The sequence below is a fragment of the Euprymna scolopes genome, chromosome 33, assembly GCF_053919585.1.
Source record: "Euprymna scolopes isolate OS-2025 chromosome 33, ASM5391958v1, whole genome shotgun sequence".
Lineage (NCBI taxonomy): Eukaryota > Metazoa > Mollusca > Cephalopoda > Sepiida > Sepiolidae > Euprymna > Euprymna scolopes.
Genome location: NC_136514.1, coordinates 37220343 through 37235395, shown reverse-complemented (window position 1 = coordinate 37235395; position 15053 = coordinate 37220343). Strand labels below are relative to the sequence as shown.

General features: G+C 33.9%; 1 protein-coding gene across 1 annotated transcript in view; it reads right to left on the bottom strand.

Moving 5' to 3' along the window:
* Positions 1-12416: 12416 nt before the first annotated feature.
* LOC145258008 (sodium-dependent noradrenaline transporter-like) overlaps positions 12417-15053 on the bottom strand; it is a 9580-nt gene continuing 6943 nt past the window's right edge. The window contains exons 4-5 of the mRNA XM_080115736.1: positions 15016-15053; positions 12417-12690 (exon numbers count right to left, since the gene is read on the bottom strand). The exon at positions 15016-15053 is cut by the window's right edge and continues 133 nt beyond it. Coding sequence (XP_079971862.1) covers positions 12595-12690; positions 15016-15053 — 134 coding nt within the window. The 3' untranslated portion in view covers positions 12417-12594. The remainder of the gene's footprint in view (positions 12691-15015) is intronic.

Genomic DNA, 15053 nt, shown 5'->3' with positions numbered 1-15053 from the left:
CTTTTTTCACTGTACTTCTGTTCGCGTATTTTAACACTTCCGATTTGGATTTATTATCAGAGATAAATTCGTCACTACAGAATTGCACAAACAAACAAAATTTGTTTTAAGATTGTAACATTTTCAAAGTTGACATGATGTATTTGTGTGTGCTTTAATTCCATGTATGCTTTAGTAGTCGAACCAGTTTTAATGTGTATCGTTGCAGATAACTTCTTTTTTCAATTTAAAGTCACCGTTGTTAGTGTAACGACATATTTTAATTTTTTCTGAGTGAAAATTCCTTAATGATTAGTCATCTTTTAACGACTTTTAAATATCATGAAGTTATGAATCCTTCGATGTTAAGTTAATGTTGGGCTTTTTTCTTCTTCTGCATGCGTTGTACTCCTTCTACACATTTGTTAAGGCAGCGGCTTTTAATCAATAATTTTTAATTAATAATTTTTTCTCCTCCGCTGAGTTCTACAATAACTCGTCCCATTGACGAAGGCTCTTAATTATTAATTTTTCCCGTATGGTTCTTTTGTACCTCGTCGCCATTGTTGAAACTCGACTGAACATATGAAAATAAATAATTACAACACAAAAGTAAAATAGAACAGATGTATTGAGAGCAATAAATTATATACAATATTTACATAGAGTGCATTGGTAAAGTCATGGGGAGACCGTCCCTGGAGAAGGTGTCGGCGTGGTAGTCGCCGACTCTTGATCTCGTTGTTTGTCTGAGTCTTTCGGTGGGTCTCTCCTGTCTTTACGGTACCAACCACATTTATATGGTTGACACTCCAAGTATGCTAATTAAGTATAACCTATCACAACAATATATATATATATATATATATATATATATATATATATATATATATATATATGAAACCACTGTCAATAATTTTCCCCACTCTATATCTGTGTCTAAATCGAAACGTAGATTCCATGAACAAAGCCTCTTTCTTAGAAGTGCACGCCTGTGGAACTCTCTTCGATTTGCCTGTTTCCCACCTGACTACAACTTGGATGTCTTCAAGTCCAACATAAACAAATTCCTGATAAAGCGCCCCCTTAAGTAAGACACTTTATCAAATCTCCATTACTAACGATTACTACGATATTATCCCATTGATTACTGTACACGCAATAACCCTTATCCCCGAGTGACTTCCGGGCCTTGATGAGTGGTGACGACCATGAAAAAAAAAAAAAGAAGATAGGCGGAAATCACCCGAAAGCTCTTTCAGCTATTAACTCGTCGGAAGAAAATCGATAGCATACAATGAATAATAATAATATTATTTCCGAAAATAAAGAGCAATGGGGAAATTTTTAATTGCCAAAAGACGATCAAAATAAACAATTTAATTGGATAGAAGCACGTTGCTTTATGTTCTTGTCTTAAACAAGATGTGGCTCTGCTCTATATTGCTGCGTCTTAAGTTAAACCTTGTTTATGTATGGAGCATGCATTTATACGGGATGGTATTAATCAGATGACGAACAGATTTAAATATTATATCAATACTCGTCATCTTCTTTTTTTTGCATAGGAGTCACCACTTATCAAGGCCAAAATGCCACTCGAGGATAAGGGTTATTGAATGTACAGCGGTCAATAGGATAATATTATAGTAATCGTTAGTAATGGAAATTTTGTAAATTGGATTACTTAAGGGGGTGGCTCATAAGGAATTTGTTTATGTTGGCCTTGAAGACAACCAAGTTTTAGTCAGCTGGGAAGCCGGCAAATGGAAGAGAGTTCCACAGGCGGGCAGTTCTAAGAGTGAAGCTTTGTTCATCGAATCTGCGTTTCGATTTAGTTACAGATAAAGAGTGGGGAAAATTATTGACAGTGGTTTCAGCTAGACGGATGTTTTTCGTGAAAGCTTGTAATTTTGTGATTTCTTTCGCCCTTCTGCAACAGTATCTGTCCATCGGTGATGAATTTGCCAAGCAACGTGTTTGAATGGAAAACCACTTGCTCTCCTTGTTTGAAAGAGCTTAAGTTCTGAACCAAATAATAGAAGCAAACATTTTTTTTTTACATGGAAGTCACCACTTATCAAGGCCCGGAAGCCACTCGAGGATAAGTGTTATTACATGTACAGTAATCAATGGTATAGTATCGTAATAATCGTTAGTGTTGGAGATTTGATAAAGTGTCTTACTTAAGGGGGCGGGTATCAGGAATTTGTTTGTATTGGACTTGAAGACATCCAAGTTGCAGTCAGATGGGAAACAGGCAGACGGAAGAGAGTTCCACAGGCGTGCACCTCTAAGAAAGAAACTTTGTTCATGGAATCTACGTTTTGGTTTGGGTACAGTTGAAGAGCGGGGAAAATTTTTCACAGTGGTTTCAGCTATATTTAAATTTTCGAATCCTGTCTTAACAGATATCGAAATTAAAGTTTTATTCAAGGGGTTAGATTTTTGTATCCCTTACTATTGTAAATAAAGAGTAATCCTCATTTCTTTCACAGTTTTGTTTTCTCGAATTAAACACTATCCTCCGATTTCCTTAGATAACATTTTTGAGATGAAATGTAGTTTAGTTGATTGGATACACCGATATAGTAACGCTTCTATTGATCACAGTGATTTTTCATCTAAAATAAAACGCTTTCTAAAACCATTACAGCATTAAAATCAAATTCAGATAATTACATTTGTATACCAAACAAAGGTACAAGAGTTGTGATCGTGAATCGTTCGGATTTCTTTGAGAAGACGTTATCAATTCTGAACGATGCATCTAAATTCCGTAATCTTGGCCCTCTCTAGTTGGCAGATAATACTTGCAGGAACAAAAATGCAAAAACGTCTGCTTACATTATTTAAAAATAATATTTAGGTTTATTTTAAATCCACAGAGATTCGAAAAACTATTAATAATCAAATATATAACAAATAAATGTTACCAAAGGCAACATAAATTATTCTTCTACCTAGCTGGGTTGGTTTTTAGTGTTTTTACTTAATGTAAAATGTGTATTCGGCTCGAAAAACGAGTAATGTCAACCGTTGCGCGATAACAACAACAACAACAACAACAACAACAACAATAATAATAATAATAATAATAATAATAATAATAATAATAGATAACCGCGTAACAAATACATTGCGGCAATTTTTTATTGTGGTCACGTAAATGTTGATATTACTTGTTTTTCGAGCCGAATAAACATTTTACATTAAATAAAAACCTGCCCAGCTAGGTAGAAGAATAATTTACCTTGCCTTTGTAAAACAAACACAAATATTTTTTTCCAAGAGCGTTTATAACAAGATTAGACCCCCCTGGGTCATTACGTCCCAGACTTTATGGTCTTCCTAAAACATGCAGACAAAATTTTCTACTGAGACCTATTTTATCTTTTAGAAGCTCTGCCCAACATTCTTTGGCTCAGTGGCTTTTAGAAATCTTGCAACCTGTGCGAGATCATATACTACACACTGTATACCTGTTTTTTTTTATCGGTTTCTTAAGTGTCTACGTGAGTTAAATTCCGGTTTTGAGACATCATTTATGTGTTCATTTGATGTGTCTAGTCTCTTTGCCAATATAACATTACATGAGACTATACTTTCCATTTCTTGGCTTTCGGGTCAAGATCAAAGTGTTTTTCCCACTTGTATTTCTTTTCTTGTGAAATCTTCTTTGATAACTCAAAGTGTAGCGTCTGTTCTTCAGATGCTGCACTTCAATTTCTTGTTCTCTGTCAGTGGAGGAGAAATCCTTCACAACTGAGACAATTTTCATTTTTGTTCCTTTTCTCCACATTAAAAAACGACCCTGGTGTCTAACTTTGTCCCGTGGCGAGGCATTGTAAATAGGGACTATACGCACTATTTGCACCGACACATTCTATGGCGGTCGCCTAACCCCTCCTTGTTTTTCTAAAGAGATATTTACAGAGCTTATATTAATGTGTACTAAAAAAGTAGAGTTTAGCTTCCCTGATATTATGTACAGTCATGTCAGCGAGGTTTCAATGGGGAGACCACTGGCCGTAATTTTAGCTGATAACTTCTTCCGTTATTATGAATCCGTTCTTTATAGTTCTGGAACTACGCCCCCTACGTACATTAGATATGCTGACGATATTGTTGCTATGTTTGCATCGCAAAGTGAAGCGTCGGCATTCTTTTATAGGTTGAATTCTATTCATGGGGTTCTACAGTTCACCATGGAAAGTGAGAAAAATAAATTTATTTCCTTCTTGTATGTTCTTGTTGAATTTTCAAGAGAATGGCTTTCTCACTATCATTTACAGGAAGTGTTGCATGAGGAACTAATTAGGGTAATGAGGGATGGATTTTATGAGAACAAATTCAAATAAGTAACGTTTATTGTTTTGTTAGTTTGTGTGCACGCTGAGTAAAAAAAAATGGCGGAAGGTGGCATGAAAGAAACAAAAAGACAGGTTACTGGGATAAAACCTCTACTACCTCTATTTATGGAAGGGAATTCGTCGGCAAAATGGAGCATTTTAAAAATGAAATGGCAGAAATGCCATTTATTACGTGTCTGGGGAAACACCCAATAAAATATCAAACAGCACTGTTGCTGCACATACTGGGAGACGAAGACGGGGATTTCAATTTTTGACTCATGAAGTTAAGGGAACATCCCATGAAATAATTCAGGCGTTTGATAAATACGCCATAGGGAAACCAAACGAAACATATGAACGTTACGTCTTCCATACAAGGAAACAGGGAGAATCAGAAACTGTTGAAGCATTTATTACGTCGCTTCGTGCGTTGATAAAAACGAGTAATTTTTTGTGATAATTGTGTCGCATCGATATTACGAGATCAAATAATTCTTGGAATACACAATCGTCATACATAAGCAGAATTACTAAAAATGAGACCGTTAGATTTACAAAAATGTGTACTGTCAGAAAACGTTACGCTACAGTCCAAAACTCTGAGACCCGAGGAAGTGAACAGAGTTCATTGTGAAAAAAACAAAACAAACAAACAAACAAACAAACAAAAAAAGCAACAAAAAAACATCGGCACAAAGTGGCAGACAGTGTAGGGCATATGACATGAACCGAGCAGAGAATTTTTTCCTGCATTTGGAAAGACATGTTTTAAATGCACTGGGAAGAACCGCTTTACTATTGAATGTAAATCCGCGAGAAAAAAGAATATCCCTCCAGTCGAAACATAACAAGATGACAATAGTAGTGGTTCAGACTACTGACATGTAGACATAGTCACAATAAAAAAAAAAAAGTTCTGTATGACCAGAGGTAATAAAGGCAGAGATGATGGTGAAAGGAAAGCCAATTGTTTTTCAATTTGATAGTAGAGCATCGGTCAATATACTGAATAAGAAGTGTGTGAGGGAAAAAAAACATTTGAACACTCAAATAAAACTCTTGTCATGTAAAAAAGAAGGTGATTGCGCCTGTTATTGAGCCAACACCATGGATAAGCATATTAGCGCTAATAGTCAAGAAAAAGGGACGTTTACGTGTGTGTATAAACCCAAGACCACTAAATAAGGCTCTTTAACGGGAACACTTTCAGTTAACTGTACTTGATGATTTACTCCCAGAACTTGCTAACAGTAAAGTCGCCGCGACTCTGGATTTATAAGATGGATGTTGGGATCTAAAATTAGATGAAATCAGTAGTAGCTTGACACCATTTGCTACCCCATTGGTTGGTTTTCTTAAAGGTATTACATGCAATGTTATGTAATGGTTGTATTAATGTAATGGGTGGTATTAAGATGACGTATGTATTATTCTTTGGTGTTGACTGTATTAGTAAGAGTCTTATGTGTTCATGTGTGTGATCATGTTGTTGGATGTTCAATGTTATATATATTCATTGTGAGTGTTCATATTGTCTTAGGATGTTCATGTTTGTGGAGATAGCATATTGGAGACATAAACAGGGTATATATAAAGAGAGAGACAGTTCTGTATATATATATATATATATATATATATATATATATATATATATAATAGACAGTGTACATGTTACTACAGGAGCACCAAGCTTATAATTCAACTAGAAGGAGATTTTTTAATATCTTGATAGATAGACCGAGAGTTCGTTTGACATTTACGTTTTGACAGTTGTACATATAATATAAACACGTTACCTTTCTCGTTGTAATGATGAACACAGAAGATGGCAGTTATGAAAAACATGATGATCATTTATTCTTCGACTGGTCGGAAATGATTCTGTATTTCAGCGATTCAAAGCTGTTACATGGCTATTTCTAAACCCTCACGCTTTCAGAGGGAGCCTTGGCTCTAACCGAGAATCAGTCCGAACCTCTCTGCCCCTCTGATCTGACTGATCTAACTCCCCTAACTAACTTCGAACTTTTTCCTATATTGAGAAATCACATGCATGTCTGGCAAACGTGACCATAACTCACGTGTTTCTAACATGCGCGATTTGCACGTTTTGAAACCATTTCTGACGACCAGGAAATTTCCCATTCTCTTTGCTGTTTTACAAAGGAATTTAACCTACTTTTCTAATTCTGTAACCCATATTTTATTATGCATTCTTTCTAATAATGTGAATAGTTTCCAGCCAAATTTGTATTTATTAAATATTTTAACAGAATCAATAATTTACTGGACATTCCATCTATAATAACATTCTGTGTTTATTTTAACTTATGATTGGAATTCTCAATTCCAAGTCTAGCTTCGCAAGTTCGAATCCTTGACTATCCTATTTCATATTTACCTGTAACTAATTCCCTATTTTTTTACTTACATGAAAACGAGACAGTCCTTATCATGTAACGTCCCGACCCTGAGAAAATAAAGGCCATAAGGGATATGCTCCGACTAAAAGACATAAAGGGAGTGCAACGATTGGGAGGATTTGTGAATTATCTGTCAAAGTTTCTACCTCACATCTCTGCTTAAATGTGCGCGCACACACACACACACACACACACACACACACACACACACACATATATATATATATATATATATATATATATATTGTTCCGTCCCATAAAGACCACGTGCTCCATTGTCTAGCGTGTTTTAAGTCTTACGACGGAAAGTATAAAACCTTCTCCAAATTCAAAACTCTGAAAACAGTTTGTCGTTGAATCAACAGGTTTATTAAAAATGGAGAAGGTAAAAACTGAAAACAGAAAGAAAGAATTAAAAAGAATTAGCGTGAAGCTTGGTATGGAAGGGGAAAGCAGGAAATGCTTAAATAGACGTCGAAATTGAATTAGTCCAAAATACTAACGAAATAGAAAGTAAGAAATTAATCAAAGTCCCAATGTGGAAACGAAATAAAGGAAAAAACTTACAGCAAAGGTCTGGCGTCGAAGAGAGGAAGGTGGAGGCGGTATCAGCTAAACCCTCGTTGCTGTCAACCCATTGGAAAGGGAAAAAGGCAAGCCCCGGTGTTAGTGGTGAACGGTCACATGTTGTTCACTCCAAAGAAAGGGAAAGACGGGGGGCAATAAAAGTGAGTCACGCCATATATATATATATATATATATATATATATATATATATATATATATATATATATATATATATATATATAAGTTGAGATTTTGCCTTACTTGATTGATATTAATAGACTACTTTTTGCTGTTGTCATAGCCCTAATTATAAGAACTACTGTGTTCAACAATTTAACATCCGGTTAATCGTAATGAAAGCTAGAATGCACAATGGGTATAAGTGTTTACTTTTCTCTTCTCCGCTTCGTTGGAACTCGGTTTCCTAAAGCTACCAACTTTTAACATAAAAGTGTTAAATTAATAATTTTCAATCAATGAAAACTTTCCCAAACCTCATAAAGTAACACCTATATGTGAATTTAGTAAGCCAATGTAAAATTTTGTAAGACTATAAAACAGTGTCCCACTGGTCTGCTCCCGGTTGAATACAACATGGTAGCCTTCAAGTCCAATGTAGACAAGTTTTTGTTGAGCCATTCCAATAAATAATCAAGTTCTACCTAAGTTACATCATTAACGATTACTACACTACCACCTTACATTCATTAACCCTTATCCTCGAGTGGCTTTCTGGCATTGGTATGTGATGAGTCCCAAGTAAAAAAAAAAAAAAAAGAAAAGAAAACCAGTGCGAAATTCGGCAAAAAAAAAAAAAAAACCCAGAACAGAAATTTAGAGTTCTTCCTGACTCTCCAAACTCCTGTCCCAGAAAACTTTAACGCGGGACGCTGAAATCTGAAAGCCCGGTGAATACATGCCACCCAGACTGTAAACTCTCTAGCACACACACACACACACACACACACACACACACACACACACACACACACACACACACACACACAACGAAACTTTAAAACAAATTTTGATCTTTCAAAATAGATTTTACATTTCAGTGAAATTGTTGATATAAATATATTTTGTTTTGTAATATGTATTTTATCCGTTAATTCATGTTTGCTCATCCTATTTCCAAAATCTCTAAAATCCCTTAAGCCTGTGCCTCAAAATCTCCAGTGAACACTTGACATCCAGAAGATAAAACACACAAACCGACTTTCATTGAACAGGAAAAATAATTCAGAATATTTACCGTATGAGTTCTCTCCCTTGGACTGACCTGCATTACAAAAACTGTAATATTCCTCAACAGTAATATAAATGTATAAACAAATCGACATCCAGGAATAATAGTCACACAGTTTAAAAGACACTCTGTGTGTGCGTGAGTGTTCGTTCCAAAACTGACGGATTGAGCTTTAAAGTTATCTTCGTGGGTGAAACACGCAAATAGGGAATCCCTAACAAAATAACTTATTTTGAATGTCACATGAACGGCAGACACGTAAAAAACTGGGAGAGGTGGTGTTTTTATAATTGTACATTAAAATTTATATCCAGCTTAGGAAAAATATAGAGATACTAGCAGACCGCCCGGCATTGCCCAGTCCTAAACTACGCTTAAATATGATAGTTTAATTAATGCAGGGGTCGTATTTATTATTATATTATATTGGACCCAATACATAGTAATGATTTATAAAGTTTAAAAAAAAAAGAAAAGAAAATGGCTCATGCGTCAGTGCTCCACCACCGAGAATCGAAACCAAAACGTTTAGCTTACGATTTACTTTTTCTTTTGACGCTAATGTTTGTTGCAAGGCTAAAAATTAAAACATGAACTAATAGCTATTACGTTACGCATGCATATTCGAACTTCACCTGACGAATTCCATTTTTTTAATTTTCACACTTTTGCACCGATTTTTAGTTTACTAAAGATGATCATCCCATCAGAAAACCGGAAAAAAAAACAGAAAAAGAATATGCAAATTAGCTAGATCTTTCGCAGATGAATGCAATTCAACAACCCTCATGTAAGAAAGTTGTATATTCTTTTTAAATCAATAAAAAAAGGGAGGGGGTTGATATGCATAACAATACACAAAGAAACTAAAATTTATGAGAGAATAAATAGAAGACAGATATTTATAAAGAACAACTCGCTGATTGAATAGGGGAAATAATTCAGAATATTTAGAGTATGAGTGCTGTCCCTTGGCCTGACGTGCATTAAAAAACAATAATAATTCTCAACAGTAATAAAGTGGACCTCCCCCCCCCCCAAAAAAAACGGGCCCCAACTCTAATTAGGCCCCGTTTCTTAGTGTTCGAGTGAAATGAAACTTTGGTCATAACTAGATTATTATATTCAAAACATCACATCAAAATACTAGGGTCTTTGGCCTTTTTTCTCCGTTGACTGTAAAATGATCAAAAAAAACATTGAATGTCCTGTTTTTTTTTTGGGGGGGTCACTCCGTATAAATTATGAACAAATCGTTGTACAGGAATATTAGTTATACGATTTAAAAGGCACCGTGTGTGTATGTTCGTTCCCTAAAGACTCCGAAACGGCTGGGTCGATTGAAATTTTTTTATCCACAAATGTACTTCATATGTCTGAAACGTTTTTAGATATGTTTTGTAACGGAACGCCTCCGATAATTTTCAAACATTGATAAGCGAAAAAAAAAAAAGAACATTAAATTTACAAACTAACATTAAATATCGAAACATTCATTGAATTAAATTAATTTAAACTTATCGTTATATTTAATGTCTATATGAATGTTTTTTTTTTTCAAAGAAATATATTGTTTTAAAAAAAAATCATGCAATAAAGAAATTAAACTAATCTAAATTGTCTGCTGTATTTTATTTAAAAAATTAAATATAACACCTCAAATTTACTGTCTTGATTTATTTGGAATTACTAATTAATAACAAAGAATAAAATATAAAGGTCTTGCTTTGAAACGAAGAAGAGATTTTATTCACAATAATATGTTGCAAAGTTTCCCTTTGCGGGCATTAAACTTATGAACCGCCAAAGTAACATGTAATGAAAAAAATAACACTGGTTCTTATAATGAAGATGTTGTATCCATTAACGAATACAATAATAAGATTCAAAATAGTATCTCCTAATCACATTCGCATATGAAATAAATTTTAGGAGCCTACTCACAAATTGAAAGCCAATCAGGCACGTGCCTTTTTCTTTTTTTCTCTCGTTGAAAGTTCTTTTAAAATTTTATCTCCCTCCATGTTTGCGTGCAAACCGTAGACACACAAATGGATTTCAGAAGCATGGTCACGTCACTTGCCCGGGGTTTTCTTTGCCGGGTTTTCTTCTTTGTAGGAGGTTCCAAAATTCCTTGTCACGTAAAATAAGGTCTTTTCTTTTTAAATAATTTCACTCCTTCTAAAATACGTGCAAAACCGTAGTCACGTAGATAGTTTTCACAAGTATGTCTCGTCACATACCTGTGTATTCTTGCCGGGTTTTCTTCTTTGAAGGAGGCTCGTCAAAATTCAATTTAAGCGCCGGGCAACGAAACGAACGCCGAATCTCCACGTCAGCGGAGTTTCAAAAGAGCCGAAATTGGCACTGGGCTCGTGACGTAATCACGGAGCTAGCATTTCCCTTTTCTCCAGATTAAAGAGTTTCGTACAAACCCAAAATGTACGAAACTAAAAATAAAAAAAAAAATACGAAATACAAAAAATCAAATACAAGAACCAGATAAAAAATAATAAATGTAAACAGGGGGGTGCACCATTATTGGTACAAAAAAAATCCAGCAATATGGGTACGGGCAAAATGAATGCCGATGCTCCAAATGTATAAACATTTTGACCCCTCCCTTTACTTAAAAATTCACCAGACATCAGGAAATTAACTAATTTTAATGAAATTTTCAGTATTTATAAAATAATGATCGCGGAATATAATGAATGAATTATTTTTATTTAAATCTTAGTGGAAATGTGTTATTTGGTTAAATACCTTTATTGAAGTTATGATTTTCTGTAGTAAAAAAAAATGAAAGAATTTATTTTTGCTTTTTTTAATGAAAATAAAGCATTGTAAATTCTAACAATTAAAAAAAATTATGTAATTTTTACAGAAACATTACGAAAAAAGCCTCTAATCCGTATTATAATGAATTCGATATAAACTGAAAAAGAAATGAATTTCTCGAACTACTGATATTACCATTAAATTAAGCATTGTTTATTTAATATTTTCACACACACAAAAATTATAATGGAAAAATTTTCCTACTTTTTTTAATTACAGATTTCGCATAATTTTTATATGCAAGATTTTAATAATTTCCTGGGTCGCATGAATGTGAAACTTTCAGCGTAACATCATTTTTATATAATCTCGAACAATAATTAAAAAAATAATTAATTTTAAAAACAGGAACATAAAAAATAATTAAATTAAAAAATGATAAAAATTAACACAAACGTTCAGAATAGAAATATATGGATGCACATCTGGCGAAAAAAAAAAAAAGAAGAAATCTGACACCCCTACCTCCATTTACTATCATGACTTCATTTCGAAACAGCGTTTCGATTGGCTATAATTTTGGATTTCGTGTTTACAAACCTTTATTCGTTGTGTTTTTACGAACGGCAGAATTGCTTGCTTTTTTAAAGCTAATTAAGCTATTTTTTTTACAAAATAGGTGTTTTTGTTATTTAATTCAAAATTCAGCTGAATTGGTTAGCTCGCCATGAAAACATTTTTCATAACTTTTGTTTTTCACATGTACAAATATTTTTTGCTTTAGGAAATTAATTTTAGTCTCTAATTTTTCAAATACAATGAAAAAGTAGTCGGAAACCTACAAAAAAATTATGATAAATCGGCTTTCAAAACTAGGTCCCCCTATCTTTATCCGCCCATTTTTGCCCGTACCTAGTTTTTTATATATTAAATAAAAAAGCTCTTCATATGTAAATAAAAATAAGTAAAAAAAAAGTAATTAAATTCAATAACTGTTCCCATAATTAATGTTTTCCGTTGTATTGATGTAATGAAAACAGGACGAGAGATTCCGTCTGGTAATCTTTTATTCAATTAAGAATCTTATTACTCGTCTACTTGACAAGCAGAAATGTACATCTTTTATAGCTTGGATTATCAAAGAGGAGATAATCCATATTCACAAAAATTTATTCGGCAATTTAATGAAAAAGCTTTGCTGTACTGGATTGTCTCCCCTCTTCTGGGGTAGAACTGTAATTTAACTCATTTCAGTTGTGGTGTCGTCGTGACATTCTGTGTATTTCTTTATTGCAGGACGCCATTCAGGTGTTGGTTTCATACTGGATTTCAGTCGCTGGAAGAAAGAGAAAAAAATAACGATTCTTTTTTACAATTACACCGCTAGAAAGAAAAAAACCAACAAAAAAAAACAGAAACAATAATGAAGATAATACAAATTACGCACTAAAAACCATAATACTTGATGATATAATGTGAATGAAGAGAGGCCAGAAATAGAAAAAGAATATGTCTTCTTGCAAAATGTTCGGCACACCTCTACTTGTCCTGTTGTATATTTGTTATATTTGTTAGGACGAATAAGTAAGCATAAAGGAGAGATAACAACGAGACGTCTTTAGGGTACAAGAAGCCATTTTTTATGATATGCCAAGGGACGTAACCCGTACAGTTAAAAATGCAAAACAAGATTGGATAATCCATATCTTTGCAGTCCACAAACAAAAAATTTAAAGAAACGTAATATTGACCGTCGCCTTTACCATAGCCCAGTCATCTTAGATCTATTTTTGATTCTTAAGACACAACAAATCTTACTTTGCTGGATGTGAATGAACAGAGGCCAGAATAGGAAATGAAAATGTCTCTCTGCGCAATGTTTTGCGCATCACATCCGGTTCACAAAAAAAAAAAAAGTTTAAAGAAACGTAGCTTCAAGAACTAATGTTGTAACAAAAGAGTAAAGATTGACAAAGACCTGTCAGGTAATGATGCAGATTTTGTAAATAAATAAAACTCATTTCACAATAAAAATCATTGTACAATAGCTTCGTTTTTAAGGATTCCTCTCTGCTAACTCCCCCACCCCCACCCCGCATACACTAATTAACTCACTCGATCTACACACGACAGAACTATCTCCAACCTTCCTTTTTTCCTCTACCGGACTGATCATCATTTCCATTTTTTTCCCGATCTACAGTTATTACGTATCGACTCTTGATTGGACAAAATCCCCAATCAGCACTTTCAACCAATCAAAAACGCAAGAAATGTTCACTCCAGATATTAGATCGTAGTATAAGAATTCAAACACGTTGATTTTATTCTTCTTTTGTGTTTCTATTTGCAAACTGAAACAAATACAACACGTCAAAATCCGATAAACATCCAATAAGGAGTGAAATGCCTTTTGCCAAGCTGCATACACATAAGGAGAGATTTTCATGGATTATTAAGTACACACACACACACACACACACACACACCGTTCACGGAACGTTCATATAAAGTTGTACATATAAACGCAAATAACGCCAGCTGAAAAAAAAACTACGCAATTGACGTATTTTATAGTTGCCATTGCCAAAATAACTTTTTTTTAAGTAACAAATATTTTAAAAATGGAGGAAAGAAAAAAAAATGCTGAAGAATTCAAGCAAATCTCCTGAATAGAGACAAAGTGACATTAAATAAAAAGGAGGAAAATATAAAAAAGGGAGCAAATGAAAGCCACGCCCGAAAAGTATATTAATTTAGTCAAGTTTTATTTAAATAAATTAATGGTGATACGATATTTACAAATAAAGTGGGAAAAATATACGGTGTCATTTTTAAAATAATCAAACAAAAATAGTCTTACTTAATTTGTAAAACCTGAAAGGAAAGAAGCCCGCGAAAAGGGATCATTGTTTCCTTTTTTCAGTCCTTTTCTTGAGAGGCGCTCTCACAATCTTCTAGAACTTTCTGCTTCTTATGTTTTTATTTAATTGGAATTCATTATTGAGATGATTATTGTTTTATTAATTTTATTTATTACGGACCATTATCCTCATCTTTTTCTTAGTTGTTTCACGACGTTTCGGCCAACTATTCCTCTGGCCTTCGTCAGGTGGTAACGTCTATATGAACTGCGCCACGGGTCTCGAAGGGCGATCAAGGTTGAATCTTTTGGTCTTATAAATTCATGTTTATTATCTTCCGTGGGCGGGTGCGTACCGAATGGTATATATGATTTAATTGGAATACATTATTGAAATGTTATACTTAACGTGACAGCAGTTTTTGTATACTTATGAATTTAGGTCATACGCTAACGGTTATATAGGCACGTAACAGATAGTTTCGGCCATTTTTCCTTGTGTTGGTGTAATGGTTGACATTACTTGTTTTCCGAGCCGAATAAAAATTTTACATTAAGTAAAAATATTAAAAACTTGCCAGCTAGGTAGAAGAATAACTTATCTCGCCTTTGGTAACATTTATCTGTCATATATATATTTTTTTACCACATTTTCGAATCTCTGTGGGCTGTAAAACAAACCAAGATACTGTCAGCTGAAAGGTTTGTGTGAAGCAATGTGTGATGTCACTTACAAGTGAAATATTTGATATCGGTTATACTGCTGGCTTATTATTCGTCTACAATGGGTTTACTTACCTTTAGGAAAGGGCCTCGCAATGACAATATTTCTTGAA